Genomic DNA, 24,867 nt, shown 5'->3' on the forward strand with positions numbered 1-24,867 from the left:
GCTGACCGCCGAGCGGCTCGAGCTGTCTCCCCCCCCCCCCCCCCCGCACACGGGAGGCCAGTCCCTCGCCACGGAGTCGGCCCGTCCCGAATTAGAAACGCAGTCGGGGGGCGGGGGGGGGAGGAGTCACCGATGACAGATTTCCTCTGGAGTTGTCGTCCCCCGTCTGCTGCGTCTGCGCCGTATTCTGTTCTGAAGCAGCGAGTCTGTCCTCTTAGACGCACGGTTATGTGGAAGGAGTACGTCATCCTCAAATAAAGACAGTCTCCAACAGGGATACCAGGTTATTTTTAAGAAATCTAGTGGAGGGACAGATTGTGAAGTTGCGTCATGTTGAGGGCTAAACAGGAAGTGCTGGAGCAACATAAAAAAACCACATTATCACTTAACTTTATACAATGTATATTGTTTATAATTGTCACTGTGTTACTTTCAAGACCTTCGACGTCGGCGTGAACCCAACGTTACCCGCCGGTTATTAGTGAGGGTGCAGTCGTTCTCCACGCCCACGGTTCTGTGTGTGTGTGTGTGTGTGTGAGAACAAGCACCACGTTCCTCCACTGGCCTGTGGGGAACCTTTAGGAGGGTGAACGGTAGACGCCTAAAGCCCAGCGTGGAAACGCCAACCAGGGTTATTAAATTGGTGAATGAAGTGAACTGTTGGATGAGGCGTGTGGCCTTCAGGTACGCCTCGCAATCGCCCTCTTTTACAGTTTATCGCCCTCTAATCTCTCAGCGTTGTGTAACTGTGGGAGATGGCAGTGCTTCATTTTATGAACTGGTCTGATGTGTTACACCAGGCAAAGAGGCGAGGGATCTATGTTTCTCTCGTTAAAAAAAAAGAAAAAGGATTTAACAGTTTTCACCACTGATTCATTTTTAATTGTTACCTCCGTGCCTCACACTTGTTATTTTAGATCAAAGATTGTTTGTTGTTTTTTCCAGTTTCAGTTTTTCTCTCCAGACGCATCTCCCATTTTCTTTTGAAGTTCCCGTTCTCCTTCCCGGGAATGTGTTTTATTTTTGAGGAAGATGCATCTTTTATTCCTACGACACTTTAAAAAAAGAAGAAGAGTGGAGATGAAGAAAGAAAGCACGACATCCGCTATTCTTTTGGAACAAAGATTTCCGGTTTACTGGCTTTCGATTTATTTTTCAATGATGTTTTCACTGAGTGAGGCAGCCGGGATGCGGCTCTGATGTTCAACAACAACAAAAACAAACCTCTCCTGCTTCTCTTGTTGGTATGCACATTTATTTAATATCGCTCTCATGGAGGAAGCCTCTCTCTCTCTCCCTCTCCTCTCCTCTCTCGCTTTATCTCTCTCTCTCTCGCTCTCTTCCCCTCATTACCATAATCTATGTGTTGCCTCCTGCCTTGAGGTACACATGTCCACAGCAGCAGTAGGCGTATCTAGACAGCTGTCGGTTTAGCAGACTGAGAAAGCACATCCTCAAGATGCACACACCTCCTCCTCCTCGAGGGTTAGTCACCATCACAGGTCAGACGTCAGCCATAAAATGACGAGCAGGGTCTCGGTAAAGCGCTCCGGATTACATGAATCCAAGCCGCTGGCAGTGCAGCTCGTTCTTTGGAGGTCAAGAGGAAGACCAGCAGGGCCGGCATCCTCACGGGGTCCTAAGAGGATGACGCACGCCGGAGAAACCAGTCGATTTCACTTCATACCCAAACCCACGCCCCTGGTTCAACGGCGGTTTCCTCCTCGACATACCTCGAGCTACACGAACATCCACGTCTCAGAGTTTAACGTGAAGAAATCCCAGAGCTTTTGGCTTGAAGGTATTTAGTGCCTCGAGGCGGCCTCAGTCACTCTGGGACGTTGACACTCTTTATCGCAGGGGTCGCCAACCCGTCGATCGCGATCGACCGGTCGATCTCGGAGACGTTCCCTGTCGATCTCCAAAATAAAATGAAAATAAATTCAGAAACACATTGTTCCTCGTTTTCGAACATTTTCTGAAGTGTCTTCTGAAATGTTTTCTTTCTGACTGGAAGATTGACGTCAGAAAACATCTCCGCCTGATTCATGAACGCCTGAAAACGGGTTCGCTTACACAGCCGTGTTCTCAGCTGTGCTCCCTGAAAGAGGGGAACGTACCACTACAGGTGAGGCGCAGGGGAAATGGAGAAACGCCTATATTGATAACTTCACAAGCTCAAAGTACACCGACATAAAACTAAGTCATCAATAAATAAATGTTGAAATGCCTGTACCTTCGTGTACATGTTTACGTTAAGGCATTAACAGGTTACGCCTGCGCGACAGCCGAGATTCTTGGCGACTTGCCAGGTCTTACCTCCGTGAGTTCGGCTTTTCTGCTGTTGTCCTTCAAAATAAAAGCTCAACATTGAGCTTTTTTTTCTTGTCTGATAGAGCAATCTGGTTTACTTGAAAGTGATTGCAATTGCATTTATTCTATTATTTGAAAAGGGACAGATGCAGGAGTCACAAATGGTGATTCTCATATTTATTATTATGAAAATTATTTAAATCTGAGGATGTCTGTTGAGTTGATGTGAATGTAATCACCAACGGTCTGAGTTCAGAACCAATCCCAGATGAGAAAACTTTCATGAATACCAAATTTGCCCCGAAAAACTTGTCAGTGGAGTTGAGAAAATCACCAAATCAAAGACCAGGAGCTGGATTACTGACAGACAGCTGACAGACGGCCTCAGACTGGCTGTCTGTGCTTATGAACTAACTACAAGCTCACAGACAGAGTTCAGTCACAGCCGTCACACTGACTGGAGTCACATGGCTTGATGGCATTGTGGTGAGAGCTGAACTTACATGAGTTGCACTGACTGATCATGTTGTCAGTGTCGTGTTGTAATTGGATTGGATTCAATTTATTGTCATTGCTAGAGTCCAGGTACAGAGGCAATGAAATGTAAATAAATACAACATTTATATTGGTAGTTCATCCAGCTGCTCATTGCTGTGTTTCTGCCAGTCTGTCATGAAGGCTGGGTCTGGCGGTCAGGATGTGCTCATGAAAGCAGGATGTTTGTTGTGTTGCAGTCGATGATGTTAAGTCCTTTGTCTTGGTGGACTGAGAGGTTCTGTCACAAGTTAGGGTCACATTATATTTTAATATTATTATATATATATATATTTAATATCATATGTTTTATATATAAATATATCTTATATATATTTTATACAAATATTTGTCTCTCTCTCTCTCTATATATATATAATAATAAAAATATATTTATATTTAATATAATATTTTAAGATATATATATATATACAGGACTGTCTCAGAAAATTAGAATATTGTGATAAAGTTCTTTATTTTCTGTAATGCAATTAAAAAAACAAAAATGTCATGCATTCTGGATTCATTACAAATCAACTGCAATATTGCAAGCCTTTTATTCTTTTAATATTGCTGATTATGGCTTACAGCTTAAGAAAACTCTAAAATCCTATCTCATAAAATTTGAATATTTCCTCAGACCAAGTAAAAAAAAAGATTTATAACAGCAAAACAAAATCAAACATTTGAAAATGTGTTTCCAGGTGTTTCGAGTTAATTAGACGATTCAAGTGATTTGTTTAATACCCTACTAGTATACTTTTTCATGATATTCTAATATTTAGAGATAGGATATTTGAGTTTTCTTAAGCTGTAAGCCATAATCAGCAATATTAAAAGAATAAAAGGCTTGCAATATTTCAGTTGATTTGTAATGAATCCAGAATGCATGACATTTTTGTTTTTTTAATTGCATTACAGAAAATAAAGAACTTTATCACAATATTCTAATTTTCTGAGACAGTCCTGTATATTTGTCTATATTTAACAATTATATTGTAACATTAATATTTGTTATATATATATATATTCTATATATACAGTGTGTGAATATGTATGTATGTGTATATATATATATATGTGTATATATATATTAGGGCTGTCAATCGATTAAAAAAAATTACCTAATTAATTGCACATTTTGAAATTCATTAATCGCGATTAAATTTTTTTTTTTCTTCTTAAGACTAAATCTTCTAAATGAACGAGTAATCCCTTCAGACAGCGTGTATTTTAGACACTTGTTTAATTGTATTCTTTTATAAAGACTAAACTTCACACAGAGCTGTGTTTTCAAAGAGGCTCCTACCTATAAAGTGCCAGCGAGGTATTTAATATCGTGGATGATAAATTGTTTCTTCAGTGAAACATCCAGATTAGTAAACAAAGGTGTATTAGAGATTCAAGATTCAAGATTCAAGATGTTTTATTTGTCACATACACACACAGGGTGTGCAGTGAAATGAAAGTGGCAATGCTCAGCAGGAATGTGCAAGGGCAACAAGTACACACTATTTACAAATAAAAAACAACACAATATTTACAGTAAGTGTGTGTGTGTGTGTGTGTGTGTGTGTGCCTAAGAGGGCAGTTGTGTGGGTCTATGGGGGTCCTGGTGAGGTCGGAGTTCACAATCCTGATGGCCTGAGGAAAGAAACTCCGTCTCAGTCTCTCTGTTCTTGCAGCGTGACTACGGAGGCGCCTGCCTGACCGCAGCAGCTGAAACAGTCTGTTGTTGGGGTGGTGAGGATCCTTCATGATCCTGCCGGCTCTGGTTCTGCACCTCCTGGTGTACAAGTCCTGCAGGGTGGGAGTGTAGTTCCAATAGTGCGCTCAGCCGAACGCACTACTCTCTGCAGAGCCTTCCTGTCCTGAGCGGAGCAGTTGCCAAACCAGGCTGTGATGCTTCCTGTCAGGACGCCTCTACAGCTCCAGAGTAGAAGGACTGAAGGATCCTCTGGGAAACTTTAAATTTCCTCAGCTGCCTGAGGTGGTAGAGGCGCTGCCTTGCCTTTCTCACCAGAGTGTCTGTGTTTGTTGACCATGTCAGATCCTCGGTGATGTGGACTCCCAGGTATTTATACCCGCTCACCCTCTCCACAGTAGTCCTTAATCCCCAGTGGTGAGTACGTCCTCTGTTGTTGTGCCTCCTAAAGTCCACAATCAGCTCCTTAGTTTTGGTGACATTCATGATGAGGCTGTTGTCCTGGCACCAGAGTGACAGATCAGCAACTTCCTCCAGGTAGGCCTTCTCGCCGTTGTCGGAGATCAGGCCCACCACCACTGTGTCATTCGCAAACTTGATGATGGTGTTGAGCTGAACCTGGCCACACAGTCATGTGTGTACAGGAGTACAGTAGGGGCTGAGGACGCAACCCTGGGGGATCCTGTGTTCAGGGTGAGGGATTTGGAGGTGTGTCTGCCCACCCTGACCACCTGTGGCCTGGCGGTCAGGAAGTCCAGGATCCAAGCACACAGGGGGGTGTTCAGTCCCAGCTCAGTCAGCTTGCCGCCAGTCTGGAGGGACTATGGTGTTGAAAGCTGAACTATAATCAATGAACAGCAGTCTCACATAGCCCCCTCTGGCTGTCCAGATGAGAGAGTGTGGTGTGCAGTACCTGGGAGACAGCATCATCTGTGGATCTGTTTGGGCGATAAGCAAACTGCAGCGGGTCCATGGAGGAAGGGAGGAAGGCGCAGATGTAGTCCTTTATCAGCCTCTCAGCATTTCATGACCACCGAGGTGAGGGCCACCCGTCGGTAGTCATTCATACATGCTGGAGAAGCATTCTTGGGCACAGGGACAATAGTGGATCTCTTGAAGCAGGCGGGGACCACGGACTCAGCCAGGGAGAGGTTGAATATTGTGGTGAACACTGGAGCTAGCTGGTTAGCACAGGTCTTCAGTACTCGCCCAGATATGCCATCTGGACCTGCAGCTTTCCTGGTGTTCACCCTCAACAGAGCCCTCCTCACACTGTGCTCGGTCACAGAGAGTGTGTGTTCATCCCCAGCGGTAGAACTCACCTCGGCTACGCTAAGACCCCATTGGTCCTGTCATCTTTAACACTGAACAGCAGCAGAACCAGTGGCCTTGGTAACTGACTGACATTCACATATGTCACATTAACCCTCTGGAGGCTGGGGGCATTTTATACATTTTACAAAAAAATGTAAATTCACCTTTTAAAGTCTTTTGCATGTGACACATCCCAGTGTTTACCCCACCATTCTATCAGGGTGAGGCCCCGCCCCCATGTCATGTTCTCTTTCGCGCCAGATTACATCAGAAGTAATGTAAGGTTCTTTCCTTAACCCTTGTGTTGCCTTAGGGTCATTTTGACCCGAATCAATATTACACCCTCCCCCCGCCTTAGGATTAATTTGACCCCATTCAATGTTTAATGTCGGTGTTCTTTCGGTAGTCAACAAACAAACATAAAGTGCCTCACACTTAAACTTGGAAAACAATATTAATTCTAATAATTTTCTGGAGGTTTTAATTGCTGGCGTCAAATTGAACCCAAAGGGTAAAATATGTTAGTAAATATAAAGGTAACAGGAGGGTGAAACATTGAATCGGGTCAAAATGACCCAAAGGCGGGGGGAGGGTGTAATATTGATTCGGGTCAAAATGACCCTAAGGCAACACAAGGGTTAAAGACGTCTTTGTTCTTTTATTAAACTAAACGTCTGTTGTTGATCGTCTCTACACAGCAGCATGTCATTCTGTCTCGACGTATCGGTCACTCTTCTCGGCTCTCCGTCTCGCGGCCGCAGAGCTCCATGCCGGCGTGTCTGCGCGCGCATCGGGGCGGAACAAAAAGAAAGTCACCTGCACCTTCCGCCCCGCGTCACCGACACGTCGCCCTCTGCTTCACTGTGAATATCGAGGAGCAGACGGGAGGAAGGAGGCGGACTGCCGCGGCTTGACACTCAGAGGAGTGCAACAACTTCAACGACACCGGAAGTAAACAAAGTTGCGTTAATTGCGGTAAAATATTTTAGTGCGTTAATCGCGGCCAAATTAATCGCATAGATTAACGCGTTAACGCTGACAGCCCTAATATATATATATATATAATATGTGTGTATATATATATATATATGTATGAAAAAGCCATGGTTACAATAGAACCAAACTAAATTCAGGGGCGTTTACTGACTTAATTTATATCTGAGAATGTTCAAATCTCTTCTATAGTTCTGGACCTCCTTGCTTTAAAGATCCAGATCAAACCTTGTATGCACGATAAGAAGTGTTATACATTTCTTATCGTGCATACAGGGTTAAATCTGGGTATAACACGCTTTAGTTCTTTTTTTATTATTTATTTGTGTTTGTAGTAAAACAACTTGAATGGTAACTCCATCAAGTTGACCCATAAAGTTGTTTGTTTTGACCTTTAATTTTCCTAAATGTCTCCTGTAAACTCCCCAAAACTTTATAGAAGCGCAGAATTATATGGCTTTATTTATTAATGATGAACAGGTTTCATAAGCACGCGTAAAGATAAAAAGGAAAGAACGACCCGCTTACCGAAACATACCCGACATCCTCCGACAGGAGAATTTAAACCTTCAGAGAAAAGAAACAAACATTTATACTGAAAGGGATTTCGCGAGGCTTCCTCTTCCTGTGGAGTGGTGTCCTCCTCCTCGTCTGGAGGTTCCTCTCCTCTGACGTTGAGCTGCCGTGACGTCTCCTCACTCTGTGGTACAAACATGACAAACGGGCCTCAAGACCCCGGCTCTGATTCCAGCAGCGACGGGGACCCAAATCCTCTTGGGTGGCATTTCAAACGCCCCGGACGACACAGGCTTTTAAAAAATAAAATCAGAAAGAGAGCGCAGGGAGGGGCAGAAAATAGAAAAGAAAGCGAGAGACCCCCCCCCACCCCTCGACAGAAACCCGATCCACGAGGTGTCTCTTTACATGTTCCCAGCCTCACTCGCTACACACAAGCCCGCAGGAAGGAACCCGGGTCCACCAAGACCTCAGCGGGCCACATGTTCGGCCCAAACCGGCCACGCTCACGACTTACTTTATGCGGTCGGAACAGGAAGAGGAACCCTGATTAAGTGAGTGGCAGTGTGTGGGGAGGGAGGGAGTGAGTGAGGGAGTGTTTAAATGGACTGGGAGTGGTAACAGAAGAAGACCAGTGATTTTACTGGCTGACGGGAGAATGGAAAGTTCAAGTGGATTGAGAACATTTTATGATTCTGTGCGCAGGGAAAAGTGTTTTTGTTTAGTTCTTTGAATAGTTTTCTTGGAGTTAATTGAAGGAATAAATTGATTTTGGGCCTGCTGAGCTTCCGTCTGCTTCGTGGTGATCTATCTTCGTTATCGGTCGTGCATTTCTTTTTGATGAATAGAAGTCTGTGAAGATATTAATCGAGTCTACAGACATTTAATTTAGATATAAAACAGACGTGAGAAGCTGCAACCAGAATATCTGCTTGATAAATGACTTTTGACGAGCCTCCTTCAGAGTGATTAACGCCATTACTGTTCACATTTTAAGTTAGTAGTTTCTTTGCTTTGTCAAGTAACATTTTTCTTGGAAAATGAGGCAAAATTGTTTGGGACAAAAGGGGAATGAAGACTTGTATACATTTAGATTAAAGACATGGTATTGTAGCACAGGAATTATACCTAGGTTTTTCCTAAATGAAGCAATATTCGAATTTAGATATAGGAAATAATCAGAATAGATGAAGATGAAACCAATATTTCCTCCATGTATCGTAATGGATAGAATCCAAAGTGAAACCAGTGAACCCGACACAGCGTATTTTGTTCTCGTCCTGATGGAGACCCGAACATGTTCGGGCTCCTCTGGTGTTGTTGTTGAGTTTGATTGAACTTGTGTCTGGTGGAGTTTCTGCTCCTCGACCCGCTCCTCTCTCCTGGACTCGTGAACGAGGTCTTTATGTAACATCGACTTAAATGAAGAAGCTGCAGCTTCTGCTCTCCAGACTTGGTGCTCTCGTGCCGTGTTGTCACGATTTCATTTTTACAGGCTGGCTTTTTGACATGGCATCGCTTTATTTTATTTATTTCATTTATTTTAGTACATTGTCTTTATTTGACAACATTCTTAAAACATTTATTACATTCATTTGTTTATCTTATCGATATTTCGTTATTAATTGTTATACTTGTTTTACATTTGTTCTGCTTTATCTGTCTTAAAGTTTGCATACAAAGTTCCACTGCAGCCTATTTTCTATACAATTGTGTAAAATACATAACAATCCTGTAACAATACATTGTGTGTTATTAATCAGACGAGTGCATAATTAGGAGTTATTTTAAAAGGATGCGCTGTGAGTCATTAGCTGGATGTTATTAGGGACAGTTCACTCGAGGTACGTCAAAAGTAAGAGGAAGAAGAGGAAGGAGGAGGAAGGAGAAAGGAGGACATGCGCTGCTGCACTCTGCTTCATTGACGGTGTTCTTTGGGGTATTTAAGGTGCTCCGGGCACTTTTAAAGGAAACGCATCCAGGGATCGATAATTCAATTATTAAAACTTTTGCATATTTTTTGTGTGGATATTTTAACGTGCCGCTTTGAACATGAGAACAAATTATGGGAAACAAAATGGATCGATGTGCCCCAGAAAAGCCGAAAGTCTCCGTGATTATTAAATCGCGTGTGCGCGATGGCTCTTCCTGGCGGTTTCGTCTCTTGAAGCGTAATTCAGACGTTCCTCGCCACCTCAAGGAGTGGACGTGGCTTGGAGGCTTGTCGCTCCGCCATCTGCCGACCGGGAGCAAAGTTTACCTGGAGAGCGGCGGCATGCGTTAACGATTGACAGCCGGCCGGCTGGCGCCGCGTCGCGGGGCGTGAGACCTGAGACCACGGGGTGCGGCTAGCTTGTATCGCGGTGGTGAACATATGTTTATGTGTTACACAAATCCTGCGGCCCCGTTACCTGCGTGTGTGTGTGCGTGCGTGTGTGTGTGTGTGTGTGTGTGTGTGCGCTTTCAAGCGAGGAAATAAAAATATCACAGAGCTGTTGCGCAACACACCTGGAGGTGACGCCTCTGGACTTTATTGCAGCTGGATGTCGATCTTTTATTTCCTTTCTAAGAAAACGTGTCGATTAGTTGATCGACAGAAAATGAAATGCCAACGCCTTTTTTAAGTGACACTATATAACTGTTTGAAAGAAGTAATAATTATAATAAAACCTTTTTTTTGAATATCACACATTGGGCCAGTGGCTCATGGGATACTATTGGCTTGATTTTTGTCTACTGTGCTCCTGTAAAACCTCATTATCGTCGACACATCGTTAACAAGAGTTTTATATCGACAATCAGGCTGCACTAATATTATTAGCGTTGTGAAATTTGTACACTTGGGTTCCAGATTTTCTTTCAACTCGTGCAATCCAAATATTTCCAATAACTCCGGAGTGTTTTTTTTTTACAGACCAAAAGTCAACATTTATTTAAGAAAGATAAATGTTATCTCTTGACACGGGGCGATGACGTCATGATGTATGACGGCAGACATCCACACTCTTTGAGCCTTTACCGCTGTCTAATAATCTGGTTCTTTACTCTTGTGCTGCGCATCTTTGTTTTATATCTTTGCATACGGAATATTTTCAAGAGCATTTCGGGAAAAAAGTCACGTTTGGGATGAACTCGGAGGTTGAATTTCATGTTCTTACGTACGTGGCCTTGAATCTATGTCGGCGGGTGTTTGGGACAGTTTGAGTCTGTTACCGTGGTTACAGCCCCCCTCCCCCCCATTATTTGGCAGCCCGCAAACTGCTGCCACAACTCGTTTAGGTTCATCTTCTTTGTTATAAACATGTAAAATATGTTCGGTTAACAACAGACTATTCCTCAGCGTGTGTGTGTGTGTGTGTTTGTCTGCGTGTGTGTGTGTGAGAATGTCGAGGTGCAGAGATCTGCATCGACAGCTGACGGCGGCCATGTTGCCGGGTCGCGTCTGTCTTCCTGTTGTTTTTTCAAGACTTGACACAACAGATGTTGTGACAGTCGGCGTTTATCATGTGTGTTCACGGTAATCCTTTACATAATGTTCAACCCCCCAGTGGCTGCTGGGAAACATGACTTCCAGCTTCTGTTGTGGCTAGAGATGCTTTCAATATTTAATAATAAGTAAATAATAACTACTAAGTCTCGTAGGTTCAGCTGAGATACAGACATGTAATCAAAAAGGTAACATTGGTCCTTTTGTCGCATTATGGGATGTATTTAGGTAAATTAGGGCAAAGTTTCTCATGTAAACAAAATGTTTTGCATGTTGCATATATATTTAATATACATATATACAGGGTGGCCGCGGGTCCTTAAAAAATCTTAAATTGCTTTTCCAAAAAATAAGGCCTTAAAAAGTCCTAAATTGTCTTAAATTCAGATTGGATTGGTCTTAAATTTTTTGGGTGTCATGTCACTGCGAATGAGGCAATCTGTTCCGCCAGGTCTAATATTTTGCTCCGGTCGCTCTGCGGTGTCTCTGGTGTCACCGGGGCCACGCCCCTTCTCTTAAAGGGGCCCCGCGTATTCGGTCCCATCCCCTACAACGTGAAGCATCGACTACTTTAGAAAACATGGCTTGTTTCTGGTCACGGTCGGTGAAATAGATAGATAGATAGATATATACTTTATTAATCCCCAAGGGGAAATTTGTCGAGTCAGTAGCAGCAACACACAAGAATAAAAAAACAAAACACAAAATATAAGAAGGGTTAGGGTGATCTGGCAAGAGGTGAACTGTTGTAGAGCCTCATAGCCGTCGGCAGGAATGTTCTCCTGTATCTCTCCTTGTGGCAGCGGAGCGTGAGGAGACGTCTGGAGAAAGTACTCCTCTGTCCCTGTAGGAGGTGGTGGAGAGGGTGGTCCGGGTTGTCCAATATGGACACCAGTTTCTTCAACGACCTCCTCTCCACCACCTGTTCCAGGTGCTCCAGCTGGCAGCCGATGATGGAGCCAGCCTTCCTAACCAGTTTGTTAAGGCGGCTGGTGTCACCGGCTCCGATGCTGCTCCCCCAGCAGACAATGGCAAAGTGCAGCACACTGGCGACAACCGACTGGTAGAATAACTCCAGCATCTTGCTGCACACGTTGAAGGATCGAAGCTTTCTCAGGAAAAAGAGACGACTCATCCCCTTCTTGTACACAGCGTTGATGTTGGCCTTCCAGTTCAGTCGGCTGTCGATGGAGACGCCCAGGTACTTGTACTCCTCCACCATGTCCACGTCCACTCCCAGGACACTCAGAGGTGTAGGAGCTGTCGCCTTCCTCCTGAAGTCCACCACCATCTCTCTGGTCTTGGCCACGTTCAGCCGCAGGTGGTTCTCATCGGCCCACTTTACAAAGTCACTCACCACTGCCCTGTACTCCTCCTCCCGTCCATCCCTAATACACCCGACCACTGCAGAATCATCAGAGTACTTCTGCAGATGGCATGACTCCGTGTTGTACTGGAAGTCACTGGTGTACAGGGTGAAGAGGAAGGGAGACAGAACAGTTCCCTGTGGGGCTCCAACATCACTGACCACCGTTCCAGACAGCACACGAACGATTCTGACAAACTGTGGTCTGCCTGTGAGGTAGTCAGTGATCCAGGAGATGGTGGGCGCGTCCCACCGCAGCTTCTCACTCAGCAGCAGTGGCTGGATGGTGTTAAATGCACTGGAGAAGTCAAAGTGACTCTCACAGAGACACCGGTTCCATCCAGGTGCGACTGAGCTCGTTGCAGCAGGTAGATGATGGCGTCGTCCACTCCCACATGAGGCTGGTAAGCAAATTGCAGAGGGTCCAACGATGATTTCACCTGCGGCCGGAGGTGGGCCAAGACCAGCCTCTCCAGCACCTTCATCACATGGGAGGTGAGGGCGGCCGGTGCGGAGTCGTTGAGGCCGGGTGGTGCGGCCTTATTTGGGACAGGGGCCAGGCACGACGTCTTCCACAGCACGGGACTTCCCCAGCCTCAGGCTGAGGTTGAAGAGGCGCTGCAGGACACCAGACAGCTGGGTGGCGAGGTCTTTAGGACCCTGGGGCTGATGCCATCAGGACCTTCAGCTCTGCGCTGGTGTAGTTTCTCCAGCTGTCTTCTCACCTGGTCAGTCGTCACAGAGAGAGGGAGGGTTGAGGTGCCCATTGTTATTGAGGGCTCGGTGGATGTGCAGCTCAGCAGGGGACAGAGGGGAGGAGGTGTTTGGGAGGTGTGATGTGTGGAGTAGGGGAGGGCTGTGAACTGAACCTATTGAAAAACAGTTCAGCTCGTTGGCCCTCTCCAGGAGCCCCTGGCTGTCTCCTCCCACCTTGAAGCCAGTTATCTGCTTCATGCCAGACCACACCTCCCTTGTGTTGTTCAGCTGGAGTTTGGCCTCCAGCTTCCTCCTGTAGGAGTCCTTGCCTCCTGAGCTTCACCTTCAGGTTGCGCTGGGCTTTCCCCAGCTCATCCCTGTCTCCAGACCTGAAAGCAGCTTTCTTCATGTTAAGAAGCGCCTTCAGGTCCCTGGTGATCCAGGGCTTGTTGTTGGGGAAGCAGCGACAGTCCGTGATGGGATGGTGGTGTGTTCACAGAACTTGATGTATTCCGTGATGCAGTCGGTCATACTGTTGATGTCCTCCCGTGCGGTCCACACAACACATCCCAGTCCGTTGACTCAAGCAGTCCTGTAGGCGTCGTTAGCCTCCAGAGACCACCTCCTCACAGTCCTGGTGGTCACCGCAGCCTCTTCACCAGAGGAACATACCTGGGTGTCAGCCGGACCAGGTCATGATCAGACCTGCCGAGGGGGAAGGGCAGTGGCGCTGTATGCGCCTTAGTATTAGCATACAGCAAGTCCAGAGTTTTATTGTTCCTAGTTGGGCAGTCTATGTATTGATGGAAGGTTGGCAGAGCTTTATCCAGTGTGGTGTGGTTAAAGTCACCAGTGATAGCCATGAATGCTCCAGGCTGATGATTCAGCAGAGCAGACACAGTGGAGTGGATGGTGTCCACAGCTTCCTCAGCGTCAGCTGATGGCGGCACGTACCGACAACCAAAATGGCGGACGTGAACTCTCTCGGCAAATAGTACGGGCGCATCCCCACGGCCAACAGTTCAATGTTCGGGCCACAGAAGCGCCTCTTCACGCACACATGGTCCGGTGGCACCACCGTTCATTCACATAAACAGCGATCCCGCCCCCCCTCTTCTTACCGCTCTGTGTAGCGTCTCTGTCAGCCCGAACAGTCCTGAAGCCGGGCAAAGACGCGCTGTGATCCGGATAGTCCGCGTGCAGCCACGTCTCAGTGAAGCACAAGAGACTGCTCTCACGGAAGATCCTCTCGGTCATTACCAGCGCCGAGCTCATCCGTCTTATTCGCCAAAGACCTCACGTTCCCCGTTATGATCGACGGTACCAGGCGGTTTGTATCTCCTCGTTTTAGCCCTCCGCTTGACACCCGCTCGGGCCGCGAGCCCTTCTCCGTAGCTCCAGCGGGATCACAGGTCTTTCTCCAGGCAGAAGCTTCGCCTGCACAGCGCGATCAGCTGAGCGCGAGCGGACCATTATCCCGTCATTGTTTTGCTGCGGCTCACCGATACTCACGACAAAGTGAACAAAAGCCACAGTAGAAGTATCGAAAAAAGTAGTTATGGTCCAGTGTCCGACCGTAACTAAGACAAACGTGAAAGAAAAGAAAAAGAAAAAGAGAGGAAAAGTGCAAAAAAAGACAATAAAATAAAAGCAAAACGCCACTACTGAAACAAGCAGCCGTTGGCACAGCGCTTCTGAAGCTGCGTTGTGTGTCGGGAGACTTTCCAGCGGTGGAATCTCACGTGCAGAGCAAGAAGCACAGAGACTAGCGAAGGCCGCCAGCAGCCCGCGGGGCTAGCTGCTGCTCCGCCGCCAGCAACGACGTCAACTACAACGCTGGAGGTCACCGGAGGAAATCCAGCGCCGTGCAACAAAGAGCTCATCACCGAAGTCCAACGCTGCAGTGCGTTCTTCATTCTGTTCCACGAGACTCTGGACCAGACCACCGCGAGCAGACAGCTGGACTTCATGTGCGTTATTGGTGAAATGACCACGTCCAGTCAGGATCCTGTGGAGCTCATGGGCCATGACACCAGGACCTACTTCAGCATCTCAAAGTAAGTCTGCCATAAATATATGTATTAACTATCCTCTTGTATATGAGTATGTGTTTCATATAGTTAAGCTTTACTCGTGTGTCAAGTTAATAACAGCTATGCATAGGCGCACTACACATTAATTACACAGCCAAGGACCGCAAGGCCCTACGTCGTGTGGTCAGGACTGCGGAGTTCATCATCGTTAGGGAGCTCCCAGCCCTGCAGGACACAGACCACACGATGCCTCAGGAAAACTGGCAGGATCCTAAAGGACGGCCATCATCCAGCCTTCAGACTGTTCACCCCGCTGCCTTCTGGAAGGCGGTACCGTCGTATCCGGTCTCGCACACACAGACTGGAGAACAGTTTCTTCCCGAGAGCCATCAGGCTGCTAAATGGACATTGACACACGATCGACACTTTTGCACTCGTCACTTTACATACACTGTCACTTTCCTTGTACTTACACTTACATACTGTCTCTTACATGACAAATACATATTTATCTGAATTATTGCACTACCTGCTACTCCCATTTGTCTGTAGTTTAGTTTATTATATGTTACCATATGTGTAGTATATGTTATATGTATATATGTTCGTATATGTATAGGTTGGTATATGTTTTAGCATATTGTATTGTATATGTATCTTGGATATTTAGTAAGGTCATTATATGTTATTACATGTAAATTATGTTCAGAGTACTAGTACAGAGTGTATGTCATGTTATGTTATATTATGTTTGCTATGTTATGCTATGGTAAAATCCATCACTTACTCACACACACATACATTCTATTATGTATATGAATTTGCATTTTAAAAGCAGCTGGAATTGTTATTTATGTTATTTAATAGATTTTTTGTTCAAAAGGAACTATGTTGCTCGTATTTTTTTAAATATATTAACTTGATGTTATAAGCATTTGTTCATGGGACCTAAATGTTCTGAATGTTGTATTAATAAATATAATTTACAACAGCAATGACATTTTTGTGTTATCCTTTCGCATTCCACCATACTGTTCATTTTGAACAAACATCAGTGTGTTTAGATTAATGTATATTTCCACTTTTGATTTGTATTTCCATCACAAGTTAGGTCTTAAATTTTATTTAAACGTAGTCTTAAAAAGTCTTACATTTCACTTGTTTATTCCTGTAGACACCCTGTATATAAAATTATATATATATACATATATATATATATCTTTCTTGTTGAAAAAATATATTTAAAACAATATATATTTATATATAGATATACATTTAAATATATTTGTCAGATTTTAAGTTTGGGAGTATCCAAGAAAGAATATCCTCTTACATATTAGCTATTATGAATATTATTATTAGGTCCAAGTGACTGATATCTAAAGTTCAAGTGGCATAAATATAAATTAAATAAACTATTGATGAGGATCTCCAGGGACCAACAGTAGAAGATCAGTCATCTGTTTCTCAGCCGGGTAAATTAGGTTAATTAGAAGCCGCCAGCAGGAGATGAGCAAAGGTCACGAGCAAAAAGGTGTGTGTGTGTGTGTGTGTGTGTGTGTGTGTGTGTGTGTGTGTGTGTGTGTGTGTGTGTGTGTGTGTGTGTGTGTGTGTGTGTGTGTGTGTGTGTGTGTGTGTGTGTGTGTGTGTGTGTGTGTGTGTGTGTGTGTGTGTGTGTGTGTGTGTACACAAATTGACCTAGAGTCGCATGTTAAGTCCATCTGTCTCTCTCTTTCTACTCTGCTGTAACTCAAGCCCACTCGCCCCGTCACACACACTCTTGCTGCTTTTATAGACGAGGGGCTTTCCCCTGTACACCGAGTGTGTGTGGACTGTTTGTAAAGAGTGCGTTCCTGGTCATATTACACCTTCCTCGACTAGAGTGTGTGTGGAGAACCTGAGAATAGTGACGCACGGGAGTAAGTAAGTGTTTTAACTTTTGATAAACACCACGGTAACTTTCTGTTGTGGCTCCGACGCGACGTCAGAGGACGAAAACCACAGCGCTGGAAGTGGTTGATTAGTTTAGAGAGAAGCTTTTCCTCCAATGAATGCATCCGACTGGAACGTGTCATATTTCTTCCTCAACTAGATGCTTTGAAAATAGTTTTTTTTTTTACATTCTGAAAATCAAGAAGGAGAACGATATTTTCACCTTGCAATTGATGTTTGTTTTTACTACTTCAACCCCTCAAATCCTTTGCATTTTTAAGTTTTAATGTCAAACGATAAACGTCCACTGATAACCTGCAGGGTTTTGCCTTTATTATTATTATTATTGTTTTGGTTTTTATTATTATCCGAGTTGACTGCTGCACTTATTCTCTGTTTCCCCCAAAACCATATTCATTCATCTTTATTTGCATTATTAAAGCATCAACAGCCACGCACATTTTTCTGTGCATGTTATTCTCATTGTTGTGTTCATGCATTCCACTTTCTAGACGACTGTTCCTCATGTGAGCTCCTCCTGCTCTCTAAACTTAGACAAATCACGTTTGGCCACTAAAATAATCAGCGGCTGAATCGTGGCTCCTCACCAACGGTCTGGAGATCACGTTAGGCCAATTGAATAACTTACAATCTGCATTAAATGTGAGATCTGTACATGTGCAGGCTGCTACTCCCTGATACCGTGTTCAATAGATTGATGGCGTTATGCAATTAGCCGAACTTAAAGGAGTTCCTGTGGTCTCTCTCTGAGTCGTTAAGCTTCTTTCCACCATTAATTTAGCAGCAGCGACTTCTCTCTTCCTCTGCCAAGGGAGTCCAGAGGAGACTTCCAAAAGCTCAGAAACTGAACAGGAAGGAAGGAAGGAAGCGACGAGGCTGAAGTCGGAGAGCGTTAGTGTTTCCTCTCTCGTAAAGCATCTCAGAATAGTCTATGAGACCAGATAGCTTCATGTGTTTCAGTTTCAAGTTTTTAGTTTCAAGTTTCAAGTTTCAAGTTTTTATTGTCACATCCCCTTTTATACAAGTATAATCGGTTTGTGAAATTCTTATGTGCAAAACACCCGACAGCAGTAGCAGACAAAAAAAAAAAAAAGGATAAGAATGAGAATAAACTATACAATATTCACAAAAAAAAAAGAAGAAAGTATTAACAATATATATATATAAAACAATGTAATAGATTATACATCATGACAATATATATATATAAAACAATGTAATAAAATATACACTTTTTTGAGACTATATATATATGTATATACATACAATATATATATACAATATATATATATATAAAACAATGTAATAAAATATACACCATGGCCATAGATATTCACAGAATATGTTCTGGTGTGTAGTGTTAATGAGGGTCTCAGTCCTTGTTCAGCAGCCTGATGGCCTGACTGAAGAAGCTGTCCCTCAGTCTGTTTGTGCGGCACTTGATACTGCGGTATCGCCTGCCTGACGGTAGAAGGGTGAACAGTTTGTGGCCGGGGTGGTTATTGTCTTTCATCATCCGTTTGGCCCTGGCCACGCACCGCTTGGTGTATATGTCCAGGATGGAGGCAAGCTCACCTCCAACGAGCTGAGTCTACTCCTCTGGTTGGATAGAAGTCTATTTCCCATGTGTTAAAGCTGCATTTTCTTCCTGAGCACCAGGGGGCGACTCCTCTGGTTGTATAGAAGTCTATGCTTCTTCATGTGGTAACGGAGCCTTCAACCCTCTTTAAGTTTCTTTCGGCTTTGTTTCCTCTTAAGTGTATAAAAGTCCTGCAGGTAGAAACTTCAGAATTACACGATTGTAATGAAATAAAACGTAGGGGAAAAAGTAGATTTTCTTTGATAATGTAGTTAACAAAAAATTGCAGACAATAAGGCCCGTTTTCACATCCTCTGGATGTAATAAATGGAGGAATTTGAGGATTAAAAAACATTGAAAAACTCATTGTTTTTACTTTTATAAGAACATCCGTTTCTGGAGGCGGAGCGAGTTCCTAAAACCCACTTTTTTTAACATCCAGAACCACCTGCAGCCAAACATGAAGCATCAATAATCTGAAGCAGATCAGCGGACGCCAAACACTTCGACGCTCATGCTGCATTAAAAGGGATCACATGGGCCCCGCTAAATGGATTTGAGAAGGATGTAAAGTAAACGGCCTCCATGATACGGGAACTCAAACAGGAAAGAGGTTTTATGACGAAGCCGTCCGCTCATCGGCTCACTGGATGAAACGTGGACGGGTTTTATTTATGTTAGGGGAGAATCTCTTTCATTCCCTCTCCACGGACACCTGTGGATTGTTGACTATCCCGGGACCTTTTCAAGGCTGTCTCCATGGCAACGACCATCTTGCGAACTGAGAACTGTCTGATTGTGGCCTGGGGGAAGAAGACAACCCAGTCCACTCACACACAAACTTTCTACACACTGATATGCATTCACTACCCTCACCCCCATCCCACGCCTTCGCCTGTTTAAATGTGTGTGCTTATGTGCTGAGGTGTGTGTGTTCCTGCTCCCACACTGTCCTCCTATAGGAGCCTGCGGGTTGTTCTCCTCTCCTCTCTACCCTCATGTTGTTCTGTAATCTTTCATCCTTTACGTCTCTTCCGGGAGTGAACGCTGGCGCGTTTAGCTGCCGCTGCTCTCCGGTTGTCTTAACTGTTTTTAATGTGTTGTACGGCGCCCTTGAGTTCCTTGAAAGGCGCCTTATAAAATAAACGTATTATTATTAATGGATTTATTCTCGTGGATCATGCGTGTTTAGTAGGTGACACATCAGGCTCTCAGGGCAGCTGGACGCTTTGTGGTTTGACATTCGGCTGCAGAGCGGAGCGGTCGGGAATGCATACGTGTATTTTTATTTATATATTATGCATAAATATACACGTATGCATTCCTCAAATGTGACTGCTTGTGTTTTTAATTCTTAATTATGATAAAGTGAATATATTTTGGAGCTACATTGAAGAAAACAAGCAATAAAAAAATAATAAATCACACTGGACTTTATAAAACCGTCTTCTGATGTTAAACACCAAATACCATTTAATTGCTGCCTTAATAAGTTCATACGGGTCATTTTTGCGGCGCTCCCTCCTTATGTTTTTGTTGTTTCTCTTTATTCATGTTTAAAAGTCCGTAAAAGAAGTTCAGCTCACGATAATAAATAATAAAGGGGAAAAGTTCTTTATTAAACTAAATACAGATTTCTCCCTGATGGACTTGATAACACCGTTCATATTTATTTAGTGACCACATTGGAGAGTCACTCGTGGGCCTTTTTAAATCAAAAGGTATTCACAATAATCATTTAAAATGAGATGAGATGTGCAGAGCTGCTCTTTGTGTTTGGTCGGAGCTTCAGGAGGACGACGATGTCGAGGTTTAACTTCACCTGACCTGCCGGATTCAATCTGGTCTAGAAACCCTCACGTGGTGTTTAAGTGTCTGAGGATGTTTAATATGAGACGGTAGGGACACCATTCTGTCCTCTTTGCAGCCTGAAGATCAGCTGACGGTTCCCTGGATGTCACGTGATTGTCGGTCCGGGCTTCCTCGTTCCCATGACATCAGGAGTTCATGGTTATTACAGTTTGTGGCGACTGATAATTTTTCATAAAATATCTCAATTTTAGGCTTTTGATTCGGTTGCTTGTGTCTTAAATGTTGGCTCCATAAAATCGGATGTATTTTTCCCAGTTTCTATCGTTTATTTTTATTTTTTTGTAATCCTTCGAAAGATGAAAATCGGCCGAACATTTTATTGGGGGGTTAAAAAGTGTAACGATCAGATTTTATTCACAATTCGAGAAATAATAATTTCAAATCTGGGAAGGAAGCCTTTTTCTCTTCATCTGTTGACTATTAATCATCACACACACGTACACACTCACACACTCTCTCTCTCTCTCTCTCTCTCTCTCTCTCACACACACATACACTCTCTCACACATGTACACACTCTGACACACACACATACACTCAGGGTTTTTCCTGCATAGAGAAAATTTGGGCGTGCGCCTAAGCCGTTTTCCCGAACGCCTATGACAAATCCCGAGCGCCTAAGGGCTCGAACACACCAGACGCGCCTCTCAAAAACGCGTAGCCCGCAAAACCATTGATTCCCTATGGTACGGTGTGACTTTCAGACGCGCCTTTTAAACGCCACGCTGCTCGGGTTTCTTGCGTTCTTCAGGCGCGCTTAAAAGTTAAAATATTCTCAACTTTAAGCGGGAGGCGCGGAGGCGCGCCGCTCATCAATGTCACGCTCGGCCAATGCAGCCAATCGAATCAAGCAGGAGGCGGGCTTTTCTTCCTGTTTTCCCGAGGAGAACCTCATATTATATATTATATTAGCGGTATTTAATTACGAAGATCTTTATAATCCTAAATCTAAACACGACTCAAACTGACTCCTGCTCGGTCGGAAGTGCAACTGAAAGCCTCGCCATCGAGACACAACTCATGGAATAGATGGTGGTGTTCGCCGTACTCTTTCCTTTTTTTTTTTTTTTCATATATTGAACCCAAAATCAACGGTTGGTTGCGCACGCAGGTCCGCTCCACAGGCGCACCGCGCTGTTTTGCCCGGCTCGTTTTTGCCAAGGCGTTTTTGGTGCGGCTGCATTTTTTAGAGTCGCGTCTGGTGTGATTGTGCCCATAGGCAAAAAAAAGTCTGCGATGTAAATTTAAAAAAAAGTGTTCATCCCGTGCTTGTCAAGCGAATATGTTCTCAATAGTATGTTTCAAGTAGGCTACAGCCGAACCCTCGTTCTGCTTTGATCAATAGTAATCGAGTTGATAAGCGTGTCTTCTTGTCTGATCAATACGCAACCGTGAGGTGCGCAAATGGACAGAGTGACACAGACTTTTTTGGGGAGCACCGAAGACCCATTTTGACCCAGGAAAAACCCTGTACACTCTCACACATGTACACAATCAGACTCACACACTCTCACACACGTACACACTCTCTCAACCACACACACACTTACACACTCACACACACTCTTAAACACGTACACACACACAGTTTATCTGTTGCGTAATCCCGGTCCAGAGGAGATGGATGTGTCTAAAGCGTCGCAGCAGGAGACCTTTATTTGGGCGGCTGTAGCTCAGTGGGGTAAGAGGGTCGTCCTGCAACCCCAAGGTTGTCGGTTCGATCCCCGCTCTTCCCATTAGTTGCAAGTCGAAGTGTCCTTGAGCAAGGCACTGAACCCCCAGTTGCTTCCCGGGCGCATCACTGCAGCCCACTGCTCCTTAATCACTAAGGATGGGTTAAATGCAGAGAACCAATTTCCCCTTGAGGATTAATAAAGTATATATCTTATCTTATCTTAAAGCAACGTTTTAGTTTAAATACAGTAAATACTTTAGCTCAGAGGTATTTAAGGATAATTCATCGAGGTCCAGAGGATTTATTCACATCTGTCTCGCTCTGGGATTTAGTGCCATACGTATTGAAGTGGAATGATATCGAAACAATATCTGTCTATTATTTCAAATGTAACTGGATTAATAATAAATAAAACACACTTTAATATTAAATACATTAAACATAATAAAATAAATAACAGAAAGCGTCTTCAAAGCACACGTCGTTTATTTTATTTTTTTAATTATTACTGGATATTTTACTGTATATATATATTTCTTTGAAGAATTTATTGTTGTAGTTTTAAGAAATTGCAATCATTATTTATTTATTTATATATATATTAAATGAATAAATAATCATGATGAATTTCGCCCTTAAATATTGATGATATTGGTGCTGGATTATATTTGTATTATTAATTAAGTCATAAATAAAGTGAAAACACTCGTTTTGTCCGTCTGACGGTCTGGAAAAATGAAATTATTCAAATTAAATAATGTAACCAACATAAATACTTTGTCAGGTGACAAACTCCTCACTGAAAGTTATGAAGTGGACCGTAAACAACAGCAAGATAAACATAAAAAATGTCAACATAAACAAACATTAGTAGAACTTAAGTGACTTTTTGTTTTAGCGTCACAGCGTTCCTCCAGGGGAGTCTGAGAGCTCATTTTACTTCTGCACCATTGTAACCTCTCTGTCTCCCCCCCCCCCATCCCCATCTCTCCTCCCTGTGCGTTTGTTTCCTTCACCCAGACGTGCCGGCCCCGGAGCAGCCGGAGCTGTTCCTGAAGAAGCTGCAGCAGTGCTGCACCGTGTTCGACTTCATGGACACGCTGTCGGACCTGAAGATGAAGGAGTACAAGCGCTCCACGCTCAACGAGCTGGTGGACTACGTCACCATCAGCCGGGGCTACCTGACGGAGCAGGCCTACCCCGAGGTCGTCAAAATGGTGAGGAGGAGGAAAAGTCCTGCATCTCTAGAGTTTCGCGATAAGCTCAGAATTCAAGGTTTTATGACGTAATCTGTTTGCTTCAGACGACTTATCTATACGTTATAGAGTTTAGGCTTTGTTTGGGGTGACGTGATGTGCTTAAAGACAGTCGGACATATGACAGTCGGCCGAACGATCAGATTTTTTCACAATTTAAAAGAGAAATAAGAATTTCAAATTTAGGGAATGGACCTTTTTTTCTCTTCATCTCACCGACTCTATTAACACACACACACACACACACACACTAGTGTCCTGGAAGAACTCTGCTGCAGTGAAAAGGTCAACGTGTGAAATCTGTGAATTACGACTAAAAACACGACAGCGGAAGCTTCCATCTGCCTCCTTCAAAATAAAAGCATGAACTGAATATGCCATAAAACAAATGGAGGCGTCGATGTTTTTTACATACGAGCTCAATAAATTACTTGGCGTTATTATTATTATTAGTTATTATGGATATCGTTTGGATTGTGACATTTAAGATGAGAAGAGACTTCGCTATTGGATGTTTTTTAATGTTCAAAATAAGTTTAAATAAAATTTCATAGAAATATTAGACAATAATCAATAAAAGAAAACACTAAACAAAATAAATTATTTAATAAACATAATTAAATATTCTACTGAGTGTCATTATTGAGGTAAAACACATATTTTAATTTGTTTATTGACCCATAAACGGTTCACAAGAATCACACTTTTGATAATAATTAACTTTTTTACGAGTTAAAATGTGCTACTTTAAATGAGGATCAAGAAGGACTTGAAACCCTCACAGTTCCCGTTGATTGACACCTGTCCTCTTCTGGTTCTAGGTGTCTCACAACATATTCCGGACTCTTCCGCCCAGCGACAGTAATGAGTTTGACCCCGAGGAAGACGAGCCTACGCTCGAGGCCTGCTGGCCGCACTTACAGGTAAGTGTGTGTGTGTGTCATTTAACAACTTTATAAACACATATTTCCTCCCCAATCAAAATCCCTTTAACGACCCAAACGCGGGCCATTTAAAACCAAGATCAGTTGCCTCACACTCCACCTGCTGTGACCTTATGGCCTCCTGTGACCTCCTGACCTTCTGACCTCTTCCAGTCTGGTTTATGGACTCTTCTCACGTTACATTTGACTTTAGTTTATGCACAAACTGCGGAAAGACACGACCCTCTTTCTCCTCCCTCCTCCCTTCATCCTCCTCTTCTTCCTCTCCTCCAGTTGGTATACGAGTTCTTCATCCGGTTCTTGGAGAGTCAGGAATTCCAGCCCAGCATTGCCAAAAAGTACATAGACCAGAAGTTTGTCCTACAGGTGAGTCTCTCTCTCTCTCTCGCTCGCTCGCTCTCGCACTGGTTCTGACCCGTGTTCCCCCTCTCCCTCCAGCTCTTGGAGTTGTTTGACAGTGAGGATCCTCGGGAGAGAGACTACCTGAAGACAGTCTTGCATAGAATTTACGGCAAATTCCTGGGTCTGAGGGCTTTTATACGAAAACAGATCAATAATATTTTTCTACGGTGAGTTTATGTCTCAGTCTCTAGTTTCAAGTCTTCTTCTATACAGCATGATGTCATCATTT

At 43.8% G+C, this 24,867-nt stretch overlaps 1 protein-coding gene across 4 annotated transcripts in view; it reads left to right on the plus strand.

The window, feature by feature from the left end:
• Window positions 1–24,867, plus strand: part of ppp2r5eb (protein phosphatase 2, regulatory subunit B', epsilon isoform b) — a 37,719-nt gene that overhangs the window by 8,458 nt on the left and 4,394 nt on the right. For all 4 annotated transcript variants that reach the window (XM_056426487.1, XM_056426488.1, XM_056426489.1 and 1 more), the window contains exons 3-6: window positions 23,057–23,253; window positions 24,114–24,215; window positions 24,510–24,602; window positions 24,675–24,805. In XM_056426487.1, the coding sequence (XP_056282462.1) occupies window positions 23,057–23,253; window positions 24,114–24,215; window positions 24,510–24,602; window positions 24,675–24,805 (523 nt within the window). The remainder of the gene's footprint in view (window positions 1–23,056; window positions 23,254–24,113; window positions 24,216–24,509; window positions 24,603–24,674; window positions 24,806–24,867) is intronic.

Source organism: Pseudoliparis swirei, chromosome 11, assembly GCF_029220125.1.
Source record: "Pseudoliparis swirei isolate HS2019 ecotype Mariana Trench chromosome 11, NWPU_hadal_v1, whole genome shotgun sequence".
NCBI lineage: Eukaryota > Metazoa > Chordata > Actinopteri > Perciformes > Liparidae > Pseudoliparis > Pseudoliparis swirei.